Source organism: Polyodon spathula, chromosome 6 (genome assembly GCF_017654505.1).
Source record: "Polyodon spathula isolate WHYD16114869_AA chromosome 6, ASM1765450v1, whole genome shotgun sequence".
Taxonomy (NCBI): Eukaryota; Metazoa; Chordata; class Actinopteri; order Acipenseriformes; family Polyodontidae; genus Polyodon; species Polyodon spathula.
In genome coordinates this window covers 12,900,166-12,927,822 of record NC_054539.1, presented here as the reverse complement: position 1 = coordinate 12,927,822, position 27,657 = coordinate 12,900,166, and the positions used below count along the sequence as shown (strand labels likewise).

At 35.9% G+C, this 27,657-nt stretch overlaps 1 protein-coding gene across 1 annotated transcript in view; it reads left to right on the top strand.

Annotated features, from left to right (window-relative positions):
- The first annotated feature begins 10,129 nt into the window (after window positions 1–10,129).
- mcph1 (microcephalin 1) overlaps window positions 10,130–27,657 on the top strand; it is a 58,508-nt gene continuing 40,980 nt past the window's right edge. The window contains exons 1-10 of the mRNA XM_041252143.1: window positions 10,130–10,185; window positions 11,221–11,292; window positions 11,526–11,617; window positions 12,608–12,726; window positions 13,312–13,402; window positions 16,691–16,805; window positions 16,900–17,040; window positions 17,538–17,627; window positions 18,177–19,547; window positions 20,028–20,140. Of these exons, the coding sequence (XP_041108077.1) occupies window positions 11,256–11,292; window positions 11,526–11,617; window positions 12,608–12,726; window positions 13,312–13,402; window positions 16,691–16,805; window positions 16,900–17,040; window positions 17,538–17,627; window positions 18,177–19,547; window positions 20,028–20,140 (2,169 nt within the window). The 5' untranslated portion in view covers window positions 10,130–10,185; window positions 11,221–11,255. The remainder of the gene's footprint in view (window positions 10,186–11,220; window positions 11,293–11,525; window positions 11,618–12,607; window positions 12,727–13,311; window positions 13,403–16,690; window positions 16,806–16,899; window positions 17,041–17,537; window positions 17,628–18,176; window positions 19,548–20,027; window positions 20,141–27,657) is intronic.

Sequence of the window (27,657 nt, the reverse complement as noted above, 5' to 3'; positions counted from 1 at the left end):
GGGTTATCCTACAATGCTGCAATATTGTAAGGGTTGTGGGATATAAAAGATGCAGCCTGCATTGGAGAAGTAACCTGTGTATCCTGTGCTTTTATGCAAAATAAAAGTGATTGCTGCTTTTGAAGAACTACTGTTTCATGCTTCTGTTCTTACCAAGTCATTAAAATAAATGTAAAAAAAAAAATTGTGATTTAATTATGCTTAGTGAAATGTACAGTATGACAAGCGCTGTAAAGTTTTTTTTTTTTGGGGGGGGGGGGGGGGGGGGGGGGGGGGGGGGGGGGGGGGGTGTGGGGGGTGGGGGGGGTGAACAGAAAAGTAAATCTCTTAACCAGACAAAAATTCTTTAAGTGTTTGTAAATATTGATTTGAATTTAAATAAATCAGTGTTCATATTAACAGACATTAAAAGAGTTCCCTACAGAGCAGGGAGGGGACATGAGTGACAACTATATATGCTGTGTATACCTTGTGGTGACTAGGTACTATGAGGCGCCGTTCAGGAAAAAAATCATTAATTCAATGGTCATTCATATTAGTTTGCTGGCATATGCATTGGTTCACTGGCTTATGCAGTGGTTCAGTGGTATATGTATTGGTTTGCTGTGGGATATGTATTGGTTTGCTGGCATATGTATTTGTTTACTGTGGCATATGTATTGTTCGCAGGCATATGCATCGGTTTTCTCACGCATGCATTGGTTTGCTGGCTGGCGCATGTATTGGAAAATAATTTAGACAGCCTCTGGTCCTGCTTTATTAGCACAATTTCGCCTTCGTTTTATTTATTTAATTATTCCTGTGGGACACTGTAAAACTTCACATTTCACATTGATTAAAAGACACTGAGTTTTTTTTTTATATTATTTTCTTCAGGCTATATATATATTATATATTATATTATATATATATAATATATATATATATATATATATATATATATATATATATATAATATATAATATAGGGCAGGAGATCTAAAATAAATATAAATTTATCAACGCCTTTTGCAGACTTCAGCCAAGGTTAGCAAATAATTCATAATCTAGTGAAGCTTGGAGCTTCTGAAAACAAATCATTTATAGAACTATTGTTAGTCAATTCCTGCAAAACTTCTCGTCTGCCTCCACCCATATTTCTGAACTGTTCTGTAATCTGTTCGCATATTTTTCCTACATTATATTTATATATTTTCTCCGTCTCTGAAGCAAATATTCTAAAAATATCTGAAATAAAACTGCATGCATCCTTGGACCAAGGCCATGCACGTTATAATAATAATTAACATCATAACAAAAATAAGCATAACCGTACTGGCTAAAGATTTGTTTATGTTATTTATCTGAGGTCTCCGCTGCATTCGCCGGTAGATGGCTGCGAACGTGAAGTGGGGCCTTTCCCTTTAATTGTGCAGAGGCTTTCGGTGTCCATTGTGTTTGCCTGAGGATAATATTTAAAAACAAAACAAAACAAACAACTCATAGTGTCTTTTAATCAATGTGAAATATTTATTTCAGTTTTACAGTGTCACACAGGAAAACAGTACATAAATAAATAAAACGAAGGCGAAATTGTTCTAATAAAGCAGGTAGAGGCTGTTTAAATTGTGCCTGCTTAGAATTATTTTCAGATACATGCACCAGCAAACCAATGCCTGCGAATCAATATATACGCCACAGTAAACTTATGCATATGCCAGCAAACCAATGTGAATGACTACTGAATGCATGTTCCTCCCCCCCCGAACAGCGCCTGATAAGGTACTAGCTCGTCGCACGACTTTTTTCTTGTGCCCACTCCCGGGCTCCGTGCTTCACTTTTTTTAACATACCAACTTGTTCTTAGAACACCAAAAACAGTATTTTACAACATAATTTGAAGTGAACTGCACGCTGCTATATTATTCCAAAATACTTCAACTTTCATTATTGACAGAATTGTAAACACAAATGGGTAAGGAAGACGAAAGGCTAAATAAAGCAAGCCTGCCCTGTGAATACAAAACAAAGCACATTTTGTATCTTTATACAGAATTGAAACACCCCAAACCCAAATACACCTCCCCACTTTCAGTTTCATTCCCAGAATTCAGAGCGGGTTTAGCGGAACACACTGTTGTAGACCCGCCATGTTTGAAAAGGAATGAGGAAAGGCAGAAACCGTATGGAAAGGTAAATCTTGTTTATCTAATAAATCTAATCAGTATATTTATTATTTATATTTAAGCTACAGTTATTATGTTTTTCTAAATGTCTAAATTGTATACGAAGAGCACGATCTGTACAGAATGTATGTATACCACATGTTACTTTTTGTTCATAAAATGCTTGTAGTTTAAATGCATGAATAGTTCTGTTTTAACCAGTCCATTAATCAGTATCTTACTTATTTGTAAAAATGTGAAACGAAATAACTGATTTGGCTCTAGTTCACCAACTTACTAACTTTTTTTTAATAGAATGATACGTGTTATTATTTTTGTCTGCATGTTATTTTTTAAATTTATATCGCATTCCAAAACACGATTAATCTAAATATCAAAATCTGTAAATACACTTTGCAATATAAATATGTGGCGTTCCAGTCTGTGTTTAGTTTGAAGACCTTCATTACATTTTTCAAATAATTCGATTCAGTTATCAAATCCAGGCAATTTTGAATGGCTATGTGATGTATATGTGATGAATTGATTAGGACTTGTCAGATTCAATCGTCCCCCAAATCAGTTAACTTTCTACATTATTTTCTGGGATGTGGAGTTTTTCTTGAACCTTGCAAGTGCATTCAGATAGTTAGGTCCGGTACATAATTTTTGTGAACTTTGAAAAAGGCTGAAATAATAGAATGCATAAGAGTTTTAAAGACTATATTGCCGTAATGAGTAAAGTCAAATTAGGTAGTGTACAGTATGCTTACTGTAAGTTATGTACATTTCATAATACTACAGTACCTCTTGCGTGAGAATGAGACGCCTTCATTGCTATGCAATGAGTTGCTTTAATTTAACAGCCTTCATGCCCTGCCAATTGATAACGTTTTGCGGGGTACTGCACATATCACGCAGTTAGTTTGCCAAATGTCTAGGAAATTCCCAGTACCAACTACTATAGGAATATATGGACAAGATACAGTTTTTTTTTTTTTTTTTTTTTTTTTTTCCCTAGCATGCTACAAAACTGGAAACACATTTTAGATGATGTTTTGCTTTTCTTACTGTTTAAGTCAAGTTTAAAAACCTATTTTAAATATAAACTGCATTTTTCTTTTGGCCCCTTTTTAAATTTGGACTGTATAACATATTTGTTTCAAACTCTTACTGTTTTATTGATACTATATATATATATATATATATTACAATTAAAGCCACACCTTTTTCTCAAATTGCTGTTTTAAACATGGTCTTTTTTAGACTGTTTATTTTTAATCCAGTGGTCTAATTGTTGGCAATTTTTCGGCTTGGCAGGGCGTGAAATAACCAGCGGCAATTGCAGCAGTGCCCAAGCTGCTTGAAGCAATGCCTCACAAATTTTCTTTAAAAAAAAAAAAAATAAAATAAAAAAAAAAAAACGCCCGTTATCGCCGCCGGTGTCCCGCAGCACCAGCACACCTGGGGTGCATTTTTGCCCTATGACCAGGTCACCTGGCTGTGTGTTTTTGCAATGCGGTCACTGGACTTACCGTTCATGGGTCCTCTGAACCAGTGGGTTTGTGGCACGGTTCATGTTGGAATCAGAGGTATTGTGGAATAGAAGTTTCCTGTCAAGATGGTGACACAAGTTTTACAACTTGTTTCTGAAACCTTTTCTGAATTATGTAGGTTATTTTTGTTTAATAAAAACGGCACGATTGTGTAAATGTATTTATTTTAATGCAAGGTGGTTTGTGTAGATTTATAAAAAAAACCTACGCATTTCTGTATCTGGGTCTGCTGAAAGGTGCCATCGAACCCTGGAAACAAGTGAAATCTTTCACAATGTAATATAGGCTTTATTAGCAAACTCAATCTGACACACTGAAAGAGCGTCCGAGAAAATCGGAGTGCTTCTGAGCCTGAATTTTCCCTTTAGTTTTCGAACGACCTAAAATGGTTTAATACGGATAGTGATGGTACTATTATTAAAGGGAACTGAAATGCAAATGAATATCATTTCAATAGAAGACATCTTAACTAAAGCTTTTGACACATTTTCAACCTCACCTTGAGTAGTATATCATTTAAAAACCATCAAAACAAATTAACATTGAATGTATTGGAGCGCTCTTCATCCAATGTACGGACAGCTGGAACCTTACTCGACCAATCACATTGCTTGTTTCCTGTTCAATTAATAGCCCTGGATTTATATATATATACACACACACACACAGTAGCGTCGGGTCCAGGACTGCCAAGTGTGACTTTCTGGGGCTGTATTGAACTGTTGGGGGCGGGATTTGTGGTGTTAATAGTGTCTGGCTGTGTAGCTGCTGCAGTCTGTTTCCAACCAGGTCTGCCATTTCCTGCCTGCTGACTCTATATAAGGTGCAGCCTGTGTACGGTTTGGGGGAGTGTGTGCTGAGAGAGTGGCAGTGAGTAGAGCGACTGAGCACTATTTTCTGTAATCCATTTTATTACCTGATTTGCAAACCAACTGCACTTTTAAGCACCAGCCCTAGCCCACAACTTGTGCAATAAGCAGCACTTACAAGCGCCAGAGAAATCTTTTGCAGTGTCTCCTTTCTTCCCGCTGAACCCACGGCAAGCTGTCGTCACACTGGTGTCAGAAGAAAGCGGGATATGGAGACCTCAGAAGGAAATTGGAAGAGAAAGGCAAGGGAGCAGTGGCGGTAGAGAATGCTGAGAGAGGGTGCTTTCTAGAGCGAGTTCAAAAAATGGGAAAGACCTGCAAAGAATTTGTGCGGAACATACATAGAATGTCATTGGGACTGTAGATTCCATGTCCATAATTTAAAACTTTGAGCATAAACGTTCAAATGTATGGGTGACTCCATTGTTAAATTAGATGGTTATGGTTTTGTATATACTTGTGTTTTCCAGATAGTAGGAAACAGCTTGAAGCTTCCCTATTGCCCCATTGGTGGGACCAGTGGCAATGTCAATGTTCTTGTGAAGCACCAGTTTGCAGCCTATTTTGACTCGCAGTATTTTCCATTCCAGCTGTACGACTGCAGTCAGCCTTGTAGGCGTTAATTTTTTTCGGCACATTTCTCTGGAAGGGCAGTCCACAGTCCATAAGATGAATGTCCTCTCTAGGCATACGATCAAGCACGACAGTCTAGATCTGGTTACAGGCATCTACAGTAGGCATGACACAGGTTGAGCCCTCGGCATGAAATAGCTGGGTGGCTACTTTTTAAAATCAGCAGTGGGAGAAAACCACTTCAGCAAGTACAGTAGAATCTGCCAGAACTGATGGATGCTGTATCTGCAATAGATACTAATGAGCAAAACAAATACAAAAGAAAAATGAAGGCTGGGAGTCTTTATATAAATGGATTTTATATTTTTAAACGCTGCAATAAGTTCTGCTTGTGCAGCATCCGCACTATAATTTGACAGAACAGGTGATTTGTTTGCATGTGCAGGACCTTATTTTCTCCCATTGGTGCTTGAGCCACGCAGCACTCACGGAATCTCCGCCTATGCACCTGTTATCAGTGATTAAAGCCTGGTTTTCAAACACACTGGTTATTGCTCGGCAGTACAGTATTGCTCTAAGAAAAGTGTGTTTTTAACAAAGTAATTTCAGCTTCCAATCACTTAAAATATGCTGTTGATAATGCAAATAACACCAATCTACAGACAGTAACCCAAGCCTTAAACGTGTTACTGTTTATAAGTAAGAGCTCAATTTAATATGAATATTATGTTTTAAGCAACATACTACGATAGTGTTCATTATGGTAATTGTTTGTTTATTAGTTTTAAAATGTTTAGTAAAACGTGACCTATAGTTTAACCTCGTTAGTACAACCGGCCCCCTTTGCTAATGACATCTTCAGTCAGGGTCGTAACCTGTAAGACTTTACAATTACTTCTAAAGGTGCAATGTGTTTCAGTAAATTCAACCGATAAACTTCACATCCCGCGCAGAGGGATAACAGAAACGGAAAACACCATTAAGTGGGGTTGGCATTGCAAGGGAGATGATGAGAGGTTTCACAGTTCCGATCGATCGATCGAGTGACAGTTATCTAAGCATTATTTGTGAATGCTTATTCACCATTGCTACACCCTGTTAGAAAATTGACTTTCCTGCATTTTTAAAAATTATTCATCATCTAATCATAAAATTGCAATTTACAAGATTAAATACGGTTCTATACTTCTCCAGGGCGTTGCCATAATAGGGTCACACGACTGTGATACTGCATGCCGATTGGCTCAGTGGATATGTCAGATTTTGCTAAATTAGAAGCCTTATTTCTAAAGATGCAAAGCGTTTTGGTAAATTAAAACGATAGACTTTGCATTCCATTATGTGGGGTTGGCATTGCAAGAGAGATGAAGGGAGGTTTCACAGTTCCGATCAAGTGACACTTTTCTAAGCATTATTTGATAGGAACTGCAGTTCCTCATACAAGTTAGAAAATCTTGTTTGAAACTACCGTGTCTTATAAAGCTCCAAGAGTTTTGTTGTTTTCACCATGTTGAAGCGGAGAAACTAAATCACTTAGAATTACCATCTGTACCAGTACCAAAAGTCTGAAACTTTCTTATATGAAATGTGGAAAAAAAAAAAAAAAAAAAAAAAAAATGTAAATTTACTTCTTACACAATGAGATATAAGTAGTCAAACTAAGTGGTTTGAAACTGGAAAATGAGTGGTTGCCATGCACAGGCATGATGGAAAATACTGTAAAGTGACTGCATCTGTATTTGTCACCTTTTTTTATAACTCTTGTCCAAAATCTATGGCTGAACATATATTTAAGAAAAATAAAAATGTGCTAGGTTCTTCTCAGTGCTGTAAAGGAGCGGGCCGGAAGCGTCTGCTCGAGGAACTTCACCGATCCATATGCAATTAGAAATATCAATATATTAATACGGAAATATCAATATATTAATACCTACCAAAATAGATACATTGTTTTCACCACTCATGGATGGACATTTGCAATTAATAGAATACAATGTTTACACTTTCAATACTGTCCAAAAGTCCTTTCTAGACTGAGCTCAATATGACAGCGCTTCGAGTAATTTTCAGTTGCATGTGTTCACTGTGATGTTACCATCTGAGAGCCCCAATGCCAACTCAAAAACTTTTAAAAAGGAAGGAAGGAAGAGGAGCTATCTAAAGCGACAGCAACGTGTTCTAGGATTTATATATATATATATATATATATATATATATATATATATATATATATATATATATAATATATATTTTTTTTTTTTTGTGTAATACATTCTCACTACCTTACGTAGTTCTGCTTTTTAACTAGTAAAATGTGTGCTTTCATGAAAGGTGTTAGAATGTGTATGTGTAAACATCTAACATTATGTGCTGTTCATGATTGTGATGCAGGGCACTCCATTACCTGACTAAGTTTCTATTTAGAATTTTTTTTTCTTTTTTTTTTTTCAAAGCCATGTTTGTACAGGTTACAGCAGTTAGCAAACCACAGTCGCAGAGTCACTGCAGACAAACAGTTATTAAACTATGGGTAAATCTTTAGCCAGTTTTCCTGAAAATCTATCTGTGCTATATTTTTTCACAGTGAACATGGATATCACGATTTCCATGAATTAGAACCAGTGCTGTGTAATAATAATAATAATAATAATAATATCCAATTCTCTGTGAAAAGAATACTATGTTTAACATTTAAAAATGCATTGATTAAACGTTTGCTTCACCAGCAGGCAACATGTTATATGAAATCCAGTTGAACTTTCTTACCCTAAATCATGAAACACATGGCACAGAGGGTTTTAAAACTTTAATTACAGAACAGACAAGCGCTATATTTAGCTATTGTTCACACACTGAGTTTAGTAAAAATACCCTGAATAATTAGTTTTTTTGTCAAGTTATCCTTTGTATTCTTTCATTATGAAAGTTTGTTGTTTTTAAATTGGATTTTTTTTATACCATTTTATTTTTACAATGGAAAAGTAACCTGTATTTTACAGTGGCTTGCGAAAGTATTGACCCCCCTTGGCATTTTTCCTATTTTGTTGCCTTACAACCTGGAATTAAAATTGAGTTTTTGGGGGTTTGTATCATTTGATTTACATAACATACCTACCACTTTGAAGATGCAAAATATTTTTTATTGTGAAACAAACAAGAAATAAGACAAAAAAACAGAAAACTTGAGCGTGCATAAGTATTCCCCCCCCCCCCCCCCAAAGTCAATACTTTGTAGAGCCACCTTTTGCAGCAATTACAGCTGCAAGTCTCTTGGGGTATGTATCTATAAGCTTGGCACATCTAGCCACTGGGATTTTTGCCCATTCTTCAAGGCAAAACTGCTCCAGCTCCTTCAAGTTGGATGGGTTCCGCTGGTGTACAGCAATCTTTAAGTCATACCACAGATTCTCAATTGGATTGAGGTCTGGGCTTTGACTAGGCCATTCCAAGACATTTAAATGTTTCCCCTTGAACCACTCTAGTGTTGCTTTAGCAGTATGCTTAGGGTCATTGTCCTGCTGGAAGGTGAACCTCCGTCCCAGTCTCAAATCTCTGGAAGACTGAAACAGGTTTCCCTCAAGAATTTCCCTGTATTTAGCGCCATCCATCATTCCTTCAATTCTGACCAGTTTCCCAGTCCCTGCTGATGAAAAACATCCCCACAGCATGATGCTGCTGCCACCATGCTTCACTGTGGGGATGGTGTTCTCGGGGTGATGAGAGGCGTTGGGTTTGTGCCAGACATAGCGTTTTCCTTGATGGCCAAAAAGCTCAATTTTAGTCTCATCTGACCAGAGTACCTTCTTCCATATGTTTGGGGAGTCTCCCACATGCCTTTTGGCGAACACCAAACGTGTTTGCTTATTTTTTTCTTTAAGCAATGGCTTTTTTCTGGCCGCTCTTCCGTAAAGCCCAGCTCTGTGGAGTGTACGGCTTAAAGTGGTCCTATGGACAGATACTTCAATCTCCGCTGTGGAGCTTTGCAGCTCCTTCAGGGTTATCTTTGGTCTCTTTGTTGCCTCTCTGATTAATGCCCTCCTTGCCTGGTCCGTGAGTTTTGGTGGGCGGCCCTCTCTTGCCAGGTTTGTTGTGGTGCCATATTCTTTCCATTTTTTTAATAATGGCTTTAATGGTGCTCCGTGGGATGTTCAAAGTTTCGGATATTTTTTTATAACCCAACCCTGATCTGTACTTCTCCACAACTTTGTCCCTGACCTGTTTGGAGAGCTCCTTGGTCTTCATGGTGCCGCTTGCTTGTTGGTGCCCCTTGCTTAGTGGTGTTGCAGACTCTGGGGCCTTTCAGAGCAGGTATATATATACTGAGATCATGTGACAGATCATGTAATATGTAGAGTGCACACAGGTGGACTTTATTTAACTAATTATGTGACTTCTGAAGGTAATTGGTTGCACCAGATCTTATTTAGAGGCTTAATAGCAAAGGGGGTGAATACATATGCACGCACCATTTTTCCGTTATTTATTTTTTAGAATTTTTTTAAACAAGTTATTTTTTTCATTTGACTTCACCAATTTGGACTATTTTGTGTATGTCCATTACATGAAATCCAAATAAAAATCAATTTTAATTCCAAGTTGTAAGGCAACAAAATAGGAAAAATGCCAAGGGGGGTCAATACTTTCGCAAGCCACTGTATTTCAGTAACAGTGTGTGGATCACTCAGAAAACATTGATTTGTGTTTGAATTAAAATTTCATCAACATAATAGGCTTCTGTATTTTTTTATTGTTGTTTTATGAATGAGTATCAAATTGCCTTGGTGCCCTTGAATCTTCAAGACCAACGAAGGCAACATTGCTTTGCCCTTCATGACCTTAACTTCATGCCCTGCCTTGGGATCCTTATACAAATGTATTTTATTGTGATTTTCTTTGCTTTGTATAGTATTTTGCTTTGAGATGCTTTTTATATGAAAGGCGAAATACAATAAATACAATTTGATTTATTTCTTTAAATTATTTTACCAGGAAATATATCTTCTGAGAAACCTCTTGAGAGTATCCTGGGAGGCAAGCTATCAAGGTTAGAAAATGTGCATTAGTACTTATATCACATAAAGGTTGCATTACTAATCTGGTAAAACATGAGTTTTGCAAGACAGCTGTCCCTTGAGAGTCTATGCAAAGTATAAATCTTTTTGAAATTATGGTAAGATTCACTATTTTGGTTCCTATTGATTTTTCATGTTTTTGTAACATTTTCACATTTTATTGTGCTTTCAAACAACTTGGCAAATTGAAAGAACGTTTTGTCGACATTGGGTTCCCGGCTAGTTATTATTTCGACCTCTAGTTTTAATTGAAATAATATTGTTCCTCAGCCTGCCAGTAGTATTCAGCCAGCTACCAGACTGACTTAATTTGCAGAAGTGGCTGCTGTGGGCTGTTTTGTTAAATTGATAACATTTTGTTCTGATGCAAATTTAATCCCACAACTCTTGAGGCTAATTTTGAAGGCAAGCATATGTTTTGTATGACATCATTTTTCTGGCACACACATCGATCTCTTGCTATTGAAAGAAAGTGATTTTTTTTTTTTTCTTGAGCACCTTTAATGTCTACTGTTTGATGCATTGAGTGATAGCCCAGAAGCCTATTCCATAATACAATAGAGGCTGCTTATTAACAACCTCTCGATTCACAGCAAAAAATTGTCATTAACCGAAAGTTGCCAATAAGCGACAAGCCCCTGTTTTCAAGTGTATTTATATGGAACAACAATATATAGGCCTACTATAGTTGTACACACTGAAATACATGTGTTTTAAATGTTAGTGTTAACAAAATTAGCATGAGAAACACGAAATACACAAATGTAGAACTGTTTACTTCACGCTTGTGTAAAACAAAAAAGGAGTAGGCTTAAATAGTACTACACAACAATGTACTACAATTGTCCTTACAATGAGTAAAGCAAACATAAAGTGTTGTATTTACCATCAATTCTAAAGAATGCAATTTTAAAATAAGAAATTGTCCATCGTTGTCTGCCTTTTACAATGTACCACCTCTCGCTGTAAATCCATTTAAATTTTGCATGTGAACTTTATTTTTTCAGCTCTTGAAACACTACCTGTTCAAGTGATTTGAGAAATGACTTCAGATCTCAATACTGCTACTATTCTTAAAGGTGTGTACAATGTGATATTACATGCCCTGTTACAGGAAGTGCCTTTTAGAGTAGTTAAATACAAGATAAACACTTAGACTTACAAGGTGTACTGTTAGAGCTGATCAAAAGAACACACATCTTAAACAATCAGTACATATTTAGGATTACTTGATATATAAACTTTGAAAAAATGTTTATATTTGAAAAAAATATTTACATTTAAAAATGGTAATGTTTTTGTTATTTTAAAGATGTTGTCGCGTTTGTTGAAGTCTGGTCATCAAATAAAATGGAAAACTATTCAAAAACATTTGCTCAACAGTTAATGGATATGGGAGCAAAGGTGAGTAATTAAGGCTTTAAATATACTTGTTTGCTACTGCTTTATGTTTACATATTCTATGTATTACTATTTAATATATTTTACATGTCTGAGTATCTGGATTAGAAAGAGATGATTGAAGAGATGATTCACAAACAAGAAATATGACAGAGAAAAAAGGCAACGCACTTTTCAATTAACCTGGCTTTCACAAACTGACTTGCTGCAGTAAGTCTTTGCCTTCAGAAAATAAGATGTACTGCCAGGTTTGTGTCCAGTATGACCAAAGCCAGAGTGGCGCATTTGTGACTGGGTCGTCTACCTTTAGCAATTCTAAACGGGCACAGAAATGTGTACACGTTATTTGCAAAGACCCAGCGTCCACCCCAGTTAACCAGAATGGCAACTGCTAAATATGTGTGGGTTCTTGGACGGGTCTACAGATAGTTCCCTTAGTGAGGCAGTGATATGCTATGCGAAGTACGCTGTCAACAGTGTTGTCCACACAGACTTTGATGGGGTTCGGAATGTGGGGAAGGCTGATGCAGAAACCCAGTCACTGTATCTGGGAATGAAAGTTAATGTTTATTGTCTGTTTTTCTTTTTTAATGCAATAAAAAAAAAAAATAATCCTAAATTTTATAAGTTCTTTTTTTAAAGAAAATAAAATGTAAGCCTAATACCTAACAACTGTTGTTAATATTGACTCAGGAACTTCACATAAGGACTAACAAGTTTGAAAAGGTATTAGTCCTTAGGACTAGGACCACAATTTTGTTAGTTTCTAATCCTGAGACCCCTGCTAAGTTTGCTCAAAACCGAACACACTACAGCAGGAATAATACCCTGTCCACATAAATAATACTTGATCAACATGCATTGAAACCATGTGACTTGCATTGTTAAAGCTTTGTGAATTAGGTAATATCACTTATTTGTTTTTACTGCTGTAGACTTATCAGTATTAAGCAATTAATAACTTTATAAATATTTTTCTTGTTCTAATTGTAGGTATCAAAGACTTTTAATAAACAAGTAACACATGTAGTGTTCAAAGATGGTCATCAAGGTACATGGAAAAAGGCAAAGAAGACTGGTGTGAAAATGGTTTCTGTTCTTTGGGTGGAAAGGTAAGTTGCTGTGCATGATAAGTAAAATATAAAAATACACATCAGTTTAAATTGAGAGAGAATTATTTTCAGTGGTCCAAAAGCTTTTGTTTTCTAGTCTTGAATATTTAAGGTTATAGCAGTAGTGAACTAAGCGGCATCCTTTTTTTATTTTTGAAAATTATCTGTTTTGATTCTCATTTCCTAAATAAATTTAATACAGAATGACTTTCTAGCTTGCCTCTTTCTTGTCTGATTTGGACATTATAATCGTCCCCTTTTCAGCTCAGTGAAAAAGAGCAATGAAAATATATTTAAATTCACTGCATGAGCTTATCAAGCAAAGTGCACTAGGTGGCACTGTTGATACATGGATGGAAGAAAAGCTTTTTTTATTGCTAGATTCTTGTCAAATGCATGGGACTTGTACAAATAGTAAGGATATTGTAAAAACTCTGTAGAACAAACTAAATCAATAGCTATAGACCATTTGTAAAATATATTTTTCATGGAATATTTAAATCAGTGTTCTTTTAATATTGGAAGATGTGTTGTATACTATAGATGATATATACGGGTTGATGTTGTTAATGCAATTGTCTACAGATGTAAAGAAACTGGTGCACATGTTGAGGAGACCATGTACCAGGCAGTGAATGAAAGTAATGAGCTACCTCAACCACTTAATAAAAGAACAGTAAGTATGTTGACATTACCAACAATGACAAATAGATTTGTTATGTTTGTTACAATGTGCAGGGTTAGAAATTAATGTTTTGAGGAGGTAGCCACTTGGACCACCAGTCAAGAAAATCTGGTGGTCCATTAGAGATTTTGGTTGCCCTAAAAGTGTACCTAAAATTGCAGTAAATCTGGTAAATAACGGTGTGTGAACAGAATAACTAAACTGATTTTTGTTCTGCTTTGGCAAGCTGTCACAGCAATTACACGATTTGCATCACCAGTAACAAGTCAGAAGAAAGAAGTATTACTTGAAAGACAAGACACTTAACTAGAAAGCAAAGGATGTCGTACAATAGTTTAACACCTGTTTTGTGTACTATTTATACATGAAAAAATATCCCTGCCCTTTCAGTTTCTTCACAGTAAACTAAATGGTAAAATACACATTTTTCAAGTAATAGCATTTCTGAGGTTCACTTAAGTTTTTTTTTTATATATATATTTAGTTGAAAAAAGCAAGTGAAAACTGTCAAGTTCAACCCCAAAAACCACAAATACAATTAATGTGGAAAAGGGGGTGTATACAATGTTCACCGTTTTGGTTCTCATTCCTTACATTCCACATACAGAAAATATCACAACATGAAACAAAAACAAAACGTTGATCACTGTACATAACATTTCCCTTTTATGGGCAGGTGTTGAAAAGCATGTGGAGTGATATATCTCTTTCTATATCCACCAATTCTGAAATGCTGACTTTAACCAGTAGAGAGCACTACCGAGTAGTTTGGGTTGCCTGTGCATCCTAATCTAGACTTTAATTATTCCTGTCAAAAACTTTAAATAGTGGGTCAAGAGCAGCTGTGTTGATTCTCCTGTACTTTTTTTTTTATACTGTATATATTAATTCCATACTCCAGCTGTCTGTTTTTTCACCTGCCATTTGAGCAAATTCTGCCATGGTGGTAAAATGCAACATTTTAGGATTGTCAGATTAATAAATTATAGTATTATAAAAATATAGCCTTATTCACAAACGTTCATGAGCCACATTTCAGTTACATTTTGAGTAGCACTTGAAACAGTAAATAATGAGCAGCAGATTGAACCCTGACTGGTGGGGCGTTCTTTTCTCCTCAGTTTGAGTAGCTTTTGAAACCATCAATCATAGCAGGACAATTTAAGTCAGCCAGGATACTTCCTTGGTAGCAATTCAACTATTAGAGATGTTTATCTGTGCTATTTTTCAGTTTTTGTTTAACCAGCAAAATTTAAGGTGGCCTACCGGGCTACTGGTGGTGCAATTTTGGTGTCCCAAAGAAATATTTGGTGAATACAGGCCACCATTAATTACAAACCCTGATTTGTAATACTGTTCAATATATGAAAACAGTATGTCCAACTGTAATCCTCTGCTTTAACCTGTTAGTCTAAAAAATGCAACAGCACTCGAGGTGTTAACGGGTGTTCTATTTAGCACGTCATTTTAGCTTTTATTCCATTTACTGTTTGGACTATTTCCTGCTTTTCACTGTATTGTTGCATTTCACAGTTTTAAGCTCAAATACAGTGGCTTGCGAAAGTATTCACCCCGGCCTTGGCATTTTTCCTATTTTGTTGCCTTACAACCTGGAATTAATGGGGGTTTGTATCTTTGATTTACACAACATGCCTACCACTTTGAAGATGCAAAGTATTTTTTATTGTGAAACAAACAAGAAATAAGACAAAAAAACAGAAAACTTGAGCGTGCATAAGTATTCACCCCCCCAAAGTCAATACTTTGTAGAGCCACCTTTTGCAGCAGTTACAGCTGCAAGTCTCTTGGGGTATGTATCTATAAGCTTGGCACATCTAGCCACTGGAATTTTTGCTTATTCGTCAAGGCAAAACTGCTCCAGCTCCTTCAATTTGGATGGGTTCCGCTGGTGTACAGCAATCTTTAGTTCATACCACAGATTCTCAATTGGATTGAGGTCTGGGCTTTGACTAGGCTATTCCAAGACATTTAAATGTTTCCCCTTAAACCACTCGAGTGTTGCTTTAGCAGCATGCTTAGGGTCATTGTCCTGCTGGAAGGTGAACCTCCGTCCCAGTCTCAAATCTCTGGAAGACTGAAACAGGTTTCCCTCAAGAATTTCCCTGTATTTAGTGCTGTCCATCATTCCTTCAATTCTGACCAGTTTCCCAGTCCCTGCTGATGAAAAACATCCCCACAGCATGATGCTGCCGCCACCATGCTTCACTGTGGGGATGGTGTTCTCGGGGTGATGAGAGGTGTTGGGTTTGCGCCAGACACAGCGTTTTCCTTGATGGCCAAAAAGCTCAATTTTAGTTTCATCTGACCAGAGTACCTTCTTCCATATGTTTGGGGAGTCTCCCACATGCCTTTTGGCGAACATCAAACGTGTTTGCTTATTTTTTTCTTTAAGCAATGGCTTTTTTCTGGCCACTCTTCCGTAAAGCCCAGCTCTGTGGAGTGTACGGCTTAAAGTGGTCCTATGGACAGATACTTCAATCTCCGCTGTGGAGCTTTGCAGCTCCTTCAGGGTTATCTTTGGTCGCTTTGTTGCCTCTCTGATTAATGCCCTCCTTGCCTTGTCCGTGAATTTTGGTGGGCGGCCCTCTCTTGCCAGGTTTGTTGTGGTGCCATATTCTTTCCATTTTTTAATAATGGCTTTACTGGTGCTCCGTGGGATGTTCAAAGTTTTGGATATTTTTTTATAACCCAAACCTGATCTGTACTTCTCCATAACTTTGTCCCTGACCTGTTTGGAGAGCTCCTTGGTCTTCATGGTGTCGCTTGCTTGGTGGTGCCCCTTGCTTAGTGGTGTTGCAGACTCTGGGGCCTTTCAGAGCAGGTATATATATACTGAGATCATGTGACAGATCATGTAATATGTAGAGTGCACACAGGTGGACTTTATTTAACTAATTATGTGACTTCTGAAGGTAATTGGTTGCACCAGATCTTATTTAGAGGCTTAATAGCAAAGGGGGTGAATACATATGCACGCACCATTTTTCCGTTATTTATTTTTTAGAATTTTTTTAAACAAGTTATTTTTTTCATTTGACTTCACCAATTTGGACTATTTTGCGTATGTACATTACATGAAATCCAAATAAAAATCAATTTTAATTCCAGGTTGTAAGGCAACAAAATAGGAAAAATGCCAAGGAGGGGTCAATACTTTCGCAAGCCACTGTACATGTCAGTGTCTGTGAAACTGGAACATTGCTTAATTTCTTTCAGATACAATATTGTGAATTATTTTTATTTTTATTTTTTTTTTAGCATCGATGTATGCAACCAAAGGATTTCGAGGTAAAAACGCCAGAAAATGACAAACGACTGCAGAAGAAGCTAGACAGAATGATAAAGGATCTGGATGAACAAAAAACATCTGCTGGTAAGTTTTATAAATGTTACAATAGCTACCTATAAATTCCATGTATTGAGATGTTTTGAAGTTGTTAATATAATTTTTTTTTTTTTTTACAAAGCTACTGGTGTCCCAGTGTTGCTTTTTGATAAGGGTGGCTCAATTGCATATAGTCCCACGCTTGCAGTTCTTCAGAGAGGTGATGCAATGGCACAACGACTTAAGGAAATGAAAGAGAAAAGAGAAAACCTTTCCCCAACAGGTAACTTTAACTGTTTGAGTTTACTGTATATTGTTTTAGTCTCGGAATGGATACATCTCGGTGGTCCTATATGTTTTACGAACGTGTGTTAAACATTCTAAGTAATCACGAAACTAGAATAAATGACCTAAGAATGTACAAACTCCCACCTACAGTTACTTAGTATTACGCCTGGACTTCCTTTCTTTAAATCCAGGAAACTGGCCCAGTACTTTGTAGTTTGGGTCTATAGCTTATTTGGTGGTGACATCAAATAGTCATGTAATTGACTTCAAAGGGATATTTTGAAGCAAAATTGTATAACAATCATAGTAAATTCAGCTTCCTCAAATGTATTTATTATTAACATATGTATGACAACATGGAAGTTTTATTAACATATAGTATATAAAAAAAATATATATATATTACTTTCAAAAAATTATTATTTAAAACAAATATTATTTTATGCTACGTGATGTAGAGAAGCAAAACTAAAAATTGACTTTTTCTTCTAGCTTCACAGATGACTGAAACTAGCTCATCTTTCTCCTCCTATAGACCATCCATTGGGAACTCCCCTTCAGCACCTTTCTTACAAGATTTAGGTAATTTTCAGTTAGGAGACAGTCAAATTAGCATTTGTTTTTTAAGACCAGTATTCCATGTATACAGTAAATTTCAAGGCAATATATTACAGTAACATGAAAACCAACCCGAAGTGTCCAAGTTTCAGTTCTTAATGCCAGGATGGAGACCATTTATTTATTTATTTATTTTTCAAACTTGAACAACAATTCTTACAATGACTTTAATAGAACTAAATCGGTTGATCACCTAAAATTGATTTGCTAAGCATTGTTTTTCAAAAGTATATTCCTTTGTAAATGTAGGATAATTACATCTTGGCTTTGTAATTTTTAAATAAAAAAAAAAAAAAATGGAATGAGCTATATGGCAATGGATATACCTCCTTATCATCTCTAAGGTCAGTTTATAATTTCAATTCAAAGCAGTGTGTAAGTACAACTTAGTTTGTGTAATGTGTATATTGTAACAATTAAGTCATGTTAATCACTAAATCTTTTGTACGATATTACTTTTTACAGTTTTATTTGATTTATATTCTTTCCATTACTTTGTGTTTGTTTTTTTAGAGGAGGAAAATAAAGAACTGAACTCCTCTTTCCGAGAACTGTGGAGCAAACAAATAAAGAATGGGACAAAGTCCTCCAAAAAGACAGGAAAGGGTGTTAATCCTGTACTGAAAGACAGTCTTCAATCTAAATCTGAAATGGAAGTTCCAGACAAATGTGTAATTGCAAACAATAACCTTAAAAGCTGCAGAACTTTACACACTCCAGAAAGAGAGATTCTTGAGAAAAGTGTTGGTATATCTAAAAACACTGTTGGAGCGCTTCCTTTAATGGCAAATGAAAAGCCTAAAAAAAAGCAACAAGCAAAGAAAAAAAGTAAATCATTCTTAAATGAAAGTCCTGTTAAACAGGGACAACAGGCTGATCCCCACAAAGAAAAAACAACTGAGGAAAGATGTAAAATTTCATTGGACAGCGTTGCAAAAACTGCCACGGGCACTCTCTCCAATTCTGTATTGAAATACTTTGAATCCAAGGATACTTGCAGTAGTGATGGTAAACACACTGCTTCAGCAAATAGTTATTTGCATGAAAATAAAGTAGTGGGCAGAAGTAAACGTGTGAAATCAAACCGTAAAAGCATGCCAGCGGTGTCACATTTGGACACAAGTGAAACGCACACCACCAGCTTAGTGAAGAGCAGTTTGTCCAATAACAGACCAACCAAGTCTTTAAATTGTTCTCCTGCCCTGGATGAAATGTTATTTGAAGACTATTTTTCACCTGTTAACATTAAGGAAAGTAAAGGCAAGGCTAGGCAAACTTTAGTAAACCTGCCATCAGAGATATCTTTTTTTCCTCCACTGCTTCAGCAGACTCGGGGCAAGAGGAAGAGGTCACAAAAAGATACAGATGAAACAACAAATACCAGCAAAAGAAGGAGCAATGTAAACCATGTACAGGCACCAGAAATAAAAACTGCAGAAGATGCATCTTCAGAATTTGCTGTGAAAGGCATGGGAAAAGCCTGTAACGAAAGTTCTGGAGAGAAAACAAAAATTGACTTAAATTTATTTTCTGAAGATTCAGTCTTCTTTGAAACAAAACAAAACAAAACAAGAATAACTGTAGCAAATAACAATGCTCATTCTCTTGCTAAGAGTAGAACATCTAGGTGTCAAAGTGCTGCTTCTTCAAACACTCCTGAGCAACAACAAGGCTTACCACAAAACAGTTCCCTAGAATTTAAATTCAGTGCAGAGCAAAAAGGAACAACTGACCCTCCATTTTCAGTGTCTTTGAAAAACACAATATCGATTGAAAAGGGAAAGTTTGATCATCCGAGGGCCGAAAAACAACAGCTCTCTCTAATACTGGTGGATTGCGATGGGAAGGATAAAAGTCAGAACAACTGTGTACAGTCTGTGCAAAGTATGTCAATCAAATCACCGGACAGAATTAATTAAGATGTGATTTTTATTTATTATTTATTTATTTGTTGAGTCTGAACGTAGTTTACCTTAAATGTAAGATAACTATATGTAAATCTCTGGATGTTTAATTCAAAATATGTTTAGGTACAGAAATGCTCCTTATAGACAGTTTTTAAAAAGATTATGATTACATGTGTATAATTTAATGTAAATATTTTAAACAATGTTTTGTAATGTTCTGTCACAGTGCTGCTTGATTCATATGAATGTAATTATTATTGGCAATAGTTTTATATAAATGAATATGGAAAAAGGAAATGCAGGCATAAGCTTAAAGGCAGTGATGCAATGCATGTTTAATACATAGTGTCTTTCTGTAGACTTCATAGTACACCTGCTGTTTTTAGTCAGTTACATTTTTTTAGGTTAATGTATTCATGCTTAACTGATCAGATGTTTTTAATGAATTTGGTTTTAGGAAGTGAGAGTGACACTGCAGCTTGTAGTGAAAGAGACAGCATTTCTGAAACGTTTAGTGAACACACACACAAATGTGATAAGGAGACAATGAACAAGGAAAAAATAAAAAAGGTAAGTCAAACTTCTATCTTCTAATTCAATTAATGTTTAGCGGTGGAATCATTTAAATGGTGCTTTATTAAACATCTCTGTCTGGAAAATGTAGCTACACCTAATGTATTTATTGGAAACATTATTGGTAGTAAACCTATCTTTTATTTGTATCTGGAAAACTTATATAAAACTTTTTTTTTTTCTGAATGTAAAACGTGTTCCATAGTATATACTTACTTTTCAAGAAGGTGATTGAAATTAATTGTTTCCTCGAGTTGGTAGAGCTTATGAAAGGCTGGCTAGCTTGGTACTTTGCATTGCTTGGATAATGTTGATGGCTAATATTTCATCCCATCTGTGGTTTCATTTCTGTGCATTGCGGTATTTTTATAATGAAAATAAGATTAATTATAAGCATCTTTAAAAAAAAAAAAAAAAAAAAAAAAAAAAGTTGCTCTGTTTTTGTGTATTTTAAATCTGACAAGTGTGTAGACTGTATATTCAGGAAAATATTACAAAAGTGGAAATCATAATAATGACACCCATGCAATAACATTCTATTGTTGATTTAAACCCTTTTATTAAGAAATCTTATACCACAAGTTATATATTTAGACATATCATCTTGCTGCTGAGTTAACTCAATTTTGAGTAACATTTTTCCGATTTAATTGACAAATATATGCTGTTTTTGCTGTCTGTCAGGGTACTATCAATTTTTCTCCTGTTTCCCTCTAGGTACTGTAGATATGTAATAAGCTGCTACTTGTCCATTTAAGCATATGGGACCAGCTGATAAATTGACAGTCTTGGGGTTACCTGGATCGTGATGATCTTGTCTACATCAGCTAAATCCGTAACTGATCTTCATCCGCTCATACAGTTCCGCTTTGGGAGAGTTGTTTCAGCACTGCACCAATCTTGTACATCACACTAGCTGACACCTGCAGCGGGACTGAAATTTATTGAGAACAAAACTATTTGTAGTTTTGGAGTCGATTTTTAAAAAATAAAGTTGAGATGCTCTTCTACGTGCTGTGACCTACCGGTACTTAATTTTTTCATGGAACTGGTAAAAACTCCAATGTGATTGTGTTTCCTTTCAACCACATGAACCTGAGATTATATTATAGTTTCATCTATAACTATTTAAAACTAATACAGAGCTGAATTTAGCAATACTAAAAAGAAACTAAAATTCAATAACAAATGTGACAAGAAGTATTTTTTCCATTTGAAGACATTAAAAAAAAAAAAAAACTTCTAGTTACTCATTGAATTTGTGTTTCTTTTCATATCTCTAAATTCTACATTGTGTTAAATTAGTATGAAACTTAGTATTACAGTTTCACTGTGTGTTGGTTGGAGAGCAAAGAATCTTGTGGGTTTTTAGTTTTTTCTTTTTTGTTTTGAACTGCACACCTGGCATTCACTGTGGTTAAACATTCTGTATGTTTATAACGTTCAATTTATTTCAGCTCTACTAAACCAAGTCTTGCATCCACCTGTTTTTTTTGTGAACCTTCTCTCACTTGGTCTTATTGGAAAATTTTGATTTATTGGGGTTAAAAATTCTGGATGGAAGCTTGATCAAACAGGAAGCTTTCTGCAAAATTGTTTAGTAACACAGAAAGCTGGCAGCAAAAATACAAGTCAATATAGGTGTTCAAACAGGGCTAAATTATTAAAAATCTGTACTAGTATAGTGAAAGAAATGCTATAGGTGAAAAGTGAGATTACACAGGAATCTGCAGAGAGATTGGGCAGGAGGGATCACATTGTGTTAGACTGAGGCTTCATTAAAAACAGGAATGATGGTGCAGATTTGTTTTCTTGTTAGCTGAATCGCATAATCCAGCTGGACCAAACTGAGGTATGATTTATGTTGTTTGTGTATATGCATAGACAGAATGTCAGGAAATTTTCTAAGAGTGTATTAAGTATATTTTGAAAAACATTCTGGAAGTAAAATTAGATAGCTATTTGAAAACTGCAGTCTCATCCAATATTCCTTGGCCCAAGTGCCTTCAACTTCCAGATTGATCAATTTTTTTTTTCTTTTTTAATGTTTATTTATAGTTTGTAATGTAATATTTCCAAATACTTGTTTACATAATACTCCATCACATGCAAATTTCTAAGTAATACTAGCTAGTTTAGTAAAAATAAATTTTAGTAACTTTATTTTAACCAATACCGACCAAATTTTATATTGCTGTTCCCAAAAATCAGATATAAAATGCAATTAAATTCTTCCTAAAAAGTAAAGAAAGGACTAAAATCACAAAAACAAAGACAATTAGGGTCTTTACGCCTAACATGAAGTGCCTTTTAAAGCTATCTGTCATGCAAAGGGTGGTTCAAATACAGGTCGCCAAATGCAGCCAAGTACGTATTATCATAGTCGCCATGTTGGCGACTAAGCATTTACAGGATATAGAACAGAACTTTGGTTCTGTAATAAAGGCTTTCTGTTTAACTGTCACAATCTGCACCACTCTGTTGATCTCGCAGAGCCAATCCTTTCGTGGAACCAGCCCCCTTTTCTTGTTTCCATAGTAACACGCACCAGATAGAAGTTAGAACAGCAGAAATTAACATTCCAAATTCATTTTGTGTTTTCTGCAGTTCGGAAGAGACAGCTATTGGCAACGTAAAAAAAAAATTAAGTAACACAAAAACTTTAAAAGCAAGTAGATTCCACCCAATAACAAGGGATGAAAGCAGTGTTGAGGTGTCTGTGCTGCCTAGGGCACAGATGGGGTGGGGGTAAAATAACTGCACAGGAGTGTTGCAGGAGTGCTGTAGGGCTACAGGCCACTGAGTTTCCCTGACTTGTTCAGTAGATCAGCTTAGACGGCACGGGAAATAAAAATAAAAAACATTTTCTCAAAATCTCTCTTACCCTAAATAAAATAGTTGCATGCCATTTTATTGTATATAGTTCCCAAGAATTTAATGTATATAGTACTCTGGCATTTAATGCATGAAGTTCCCTGAAATTGTATTGAGTTTGTTCTCTGGCACATCGATTCGTATATAGTTCTGTTCCCACAATTTAAAGATAATAAAAAAAAAAACACAGATAACATGAAAACAAAGCATATAAAAATTAATTTGGCCACCACGTTTCGAAAGCTAGTGGCCAAATGGCTGGCACTGCCCACCAGCATACAAAATGATTTGTCCCACCTTGGTCGTGCATCACAGAATAAAAATTTAAAACAAGTCTTGCTCTGTTCAAAACCAGTGCTCTAAAAATGTCAAGGGCATCAGAAGTTAGTCCCATCCACCTTGCGTTTCCTGCTTTTAAAAGTTTGCTAGTTGGCATATATTTTTCCTTCATGTGGTGTATAGTACATCAAACAGAAACAGTCTCTGAAAAAAATGCAAAAACCCTTGAACAAGGACTGCATTATTGTAATCAGTGGGGACAATCTCTGGCAAGACACGTAATAGTGGAATAGTCTCTCTCTGCAAAAAGGGCATTTATTATGCAGAGGTAAGAGTGGTGTGTAGGAGTCTTCACTGCAGGTCTCCTGACCTTTTAAGTAGGTTGGTTTATTCAGTGCCCTGTAGATTTTTCTAAATGTTTCCAGCATGTGTCACAAGTACAGGTGATCCACTCGGTCAAAAGATTTCTCCTGGTCCAAAGAAATCATACCAGCAGAGAAACCAAAGAGATTGGAAGCAGCTAAAATGTGTCAAATTAAAAAGATGTTATCAAAGATTGACCTGGTCAGGGTGGATAATGATTCCCAGCTGACTGGCCAGAGCTTTGGACACGATATTATTGTCCATGCAGAGCAACGACACTGGTTGCCAGTTCTTGATCTCGCACAGATCCCCCTTCTTTAGCATCAGAGTGATAACTGCACACCTGCAGCTCAGTGGCAGCCCTCCTCTCTAAAGGCTGTCTCTGTACACAGCTAGTAGATCAGCTGTGAGTAGCAATTAGAATTTTTTAAAGAACTTGACTGGTAGACCAATTCCTGGAGCCTTACCTCCTGTCAGCCTCTGGAGGGCATCCGAGAGCTCCTGCACAGTCAGCACATTCTTCAGTCCTGCAGTCTCTTCAGCAGGGAGTCTTGGCAGAGCTTCCAGAAAACACTGTGTCTCCTCCAGTGAACTTAGGTGTGTTGATCTCTGTGAGGTGTTGCACCCTGGACCTAACCAGCGCCCCCTGTACTTTGAGATCTAGCAGCTGTCTTAAAAGCTGCCTTATTTTTCGCAGGTCTTCAATCAACCTGCTGTTAGCTTTTTGGAGCTCTAGTACATCCTGCTCCAGCTCTTTAAGAGATTAATTTACGCTCTTTGTAACATTCTGAGTGTACGGCTGACGGAACAACTTGATCTGCACCTTTCCCATGTCCCACCACTGGGCCAGTGAGGAGAAGGTAGTCTTCTGAACCCTCCACCGTTCCCAGATAGAGAGGGACATAGATAGATAGATATATAGATATTGAACACAGAGATGGAAGGAAAATTAAGCTTTATTTTGTGTCTTTTGTGTGTGAGATTAGAAAGCCAAAGTATGCTTGAGTCATTTTTAAACAACTATACTTTACAAATTCAGATATTCACTTCAAAAATAGTGTGTAAAATGTATTTAAACCTGCTTAGGACACTAAGCAACTACATGTGTATTACAGATACCCTATTCACACTACTTAAATAATGCACTATCAGCGCGCATTGAAAATCCGTGACTTGCTTCAATCACTTCAGTCAACTTCATTTCAACAGGTGGTGATAGCACATGTTTGAATAGGGTATGACAGTATTTTATTTTTTATATTTTAGGTGCCCCTTTAGAAAATCTTTTTTGTCTACACTACAATTGATGGAGTTGTCTATATAAACACTGATTTCACAAATTGAGTTAGTGTATTTCTTTATTGTTACAAGTTCTCAAATGAGACCATATTTCCTACATTTAGAGCAATTAGTAACTGATTTAATTGAAAGGGAATCCTCAAGTTGGTTTGTATATTTATTGTGCACTTTTGGGCTATAGAGTTTCTGTAGCTAGTTACTGTATTAGATCCAGCTGGAATACTAAGTGGTGGAGAACCAGTATAAATTCCCCAGGAATTTTTATTATTTATTTATTTATTTTGTATCTGATTAGTAATGGAACATTTTTACAATTATTACAAATTGAGCAGGAAAGCACTGTTTGACCATAAATTCAGCTGTAATCTTTTTTAAAACATGAACAGCATTTTTGGTTGTAATTTAGTATAAACGCTCTCCATTTCCCTTGAAAACAAAGTACAGTCAATTCTCGTTAATACGGATTTAAAGGGACCAGCAAAACAATTAATCTTATCAGTAATTTGTATATCAGTAATCTTAAAGTCAAATGCATACTGTCAGATTTGATGAAGTTACAGTAACACTGAAATCAATTTTCAATTACAGAACATTGAAAACTATTCTACATTTAAAAGTACTGTGCATTTTATTAACTGCATCTGTAAGTGAACTTAAAAAAAAAAAGTATACTTTGCAAATGAACTGTGCTTGAAAAAGGCATGTCCCATTCTAAACACATGCATTTTTAAACCACAAAAGCAAAGCCCCATCAAATGAACAAGTCATTCTTGCATCCTCAGTTTGCTGTTCGGAAACCTGCATTACTGTATTGTTGTTTTTTTGGAATGGTTGACAAAGTCTTTGAATGTTGAAATCTGTAGCAACTTTTTTTCTTGTACGCAAGGATAGTGCGCATTTTTGCGTGAGCACAACTCGAGCTGTAGTCCCCAAACAGCACTAAAATACAGTGCTGAGGTGCTAATATGGATGCAAGTTAATACGTTTCCCCAGTATCCTCCTCATTCAGGTGTTGAACTAGGGTGTTTTGATTTATTTACATTTATTCCCTGGGAGGGCATCCAAAATAATTAGCACTATCAGGAAATTCATAATAAGTAAATTGTATTCTAAGAAGTAATTTACAGTAAGCGACTGCTAAATTTATCCGGGACGAGAATTACAAATATATATATATATGCGCCAATCACAATGTAATTTCAATACTGTATTTCAATTCTATGTACTATGTTTTAGAAGCTAAATAGATTAGAAACCTCTTCATTTGTGTAAATATGCATGAAGTGAATTCCATAGTCTGCAGCAGTTGGTAGTCTGTTACCTTACCTTGGCTGAACAATGCCTCAGCTCAGCCAATATTAATATTTCCAGTATGATCAATTATGGTGCATTTAGAACAAAATATATTCATTTATTTAGCAGGTGCTGTTATCCAAGGTGACTTACAGATACTAGAGTGTGTGAATTATGCATCAGCTGCAGAGTCACTTACAACAACGCCTCACCCGGAAGACAGAGCACAAGGAGATTAAGTGACTTTGAACTGGGGACCTCCTGGTTACAAGCCCATTTCTTTAATCACTGGACCACACAGCCTCCTATGTGGCAAGAAACAGATTACTTTGCTTGTTTTTTGACATTAAGATTGTAGATTTTTTTCTTTTTATGTCTGGCATTTTAAACATACTGTTGGTTGGGGTTTCTCTAAATAAGTAATGTTCAGTTTAATTATTAATTCGCTGGAAAATACAGAAATACAGTATTCATATATTTTACCTTTTTTCTGTTTTGATAAAAGAAAATGTCAGCTGCAATACATTAACCACAATAGCAACTAGTCCGGTTTGAATGACAAGTTGAAGAAATCAAAACAACTGGCTGCAGTCTGATTACTTTCAGCAACTTTATTTCAGCATATCACAGGAACAGGACAGTGCTCTCTTCTCTAAAACAAAGGAAGGAGGCCTTGAATAAACTTTAAGAACACACTGAAGAATTTATGACAGGATCGGCCTTAACGCATACTGTAGGCTACTGGATAGTTTTAATTACTAAAACGTTTTTCATTTTACTCCACTAATGTATTTTATGACCCAACAGTAACTTAAATGCTGAAATGTACACAAATACACTAACCTGCTCTGAAATCCCAATTTTAAAAAAATAAATAAGTTACCGGTACTTTTTTTTTTTAGTTAAATGTTTTACAAACTGTTCACAAACCATGTTCGCTTTTGTGTACAAGGTACCTGAACTGCAGAATAGTTCCATGCAAGTGGTAGATTTATTGTTTGAAATACACAGGATGTGACTCACATTACTCATGGAATAATGAGGATAACGTTTTGTATTCATTAGCAAAAAAAGGTAGTGCTGCATAAAATCACAAAAAACGAACAGAAAATTTTAAATAAAAATTTAACGTATCAGTTTCCTAATAGCAATAGAACACTCATAAGAGGGCTTTACCATCTGGTAAGGCCCTTCTTACCAGACAGTAAAACCTTCTTTGGGTTCTATTAAGTTTACAGCTATGCATCACCCTAGAATTATCTAATTTTGATTAATAAAGTTGAATGAAACCTGCTGAATAATATTACGTTAACATTAAATTACCACTTTCTAGTTTTCCATATGCTTAACGAAAAACTGACAAGTTAAATTGGACACTTCGAAATCTAACAAGAAAACACCATTTC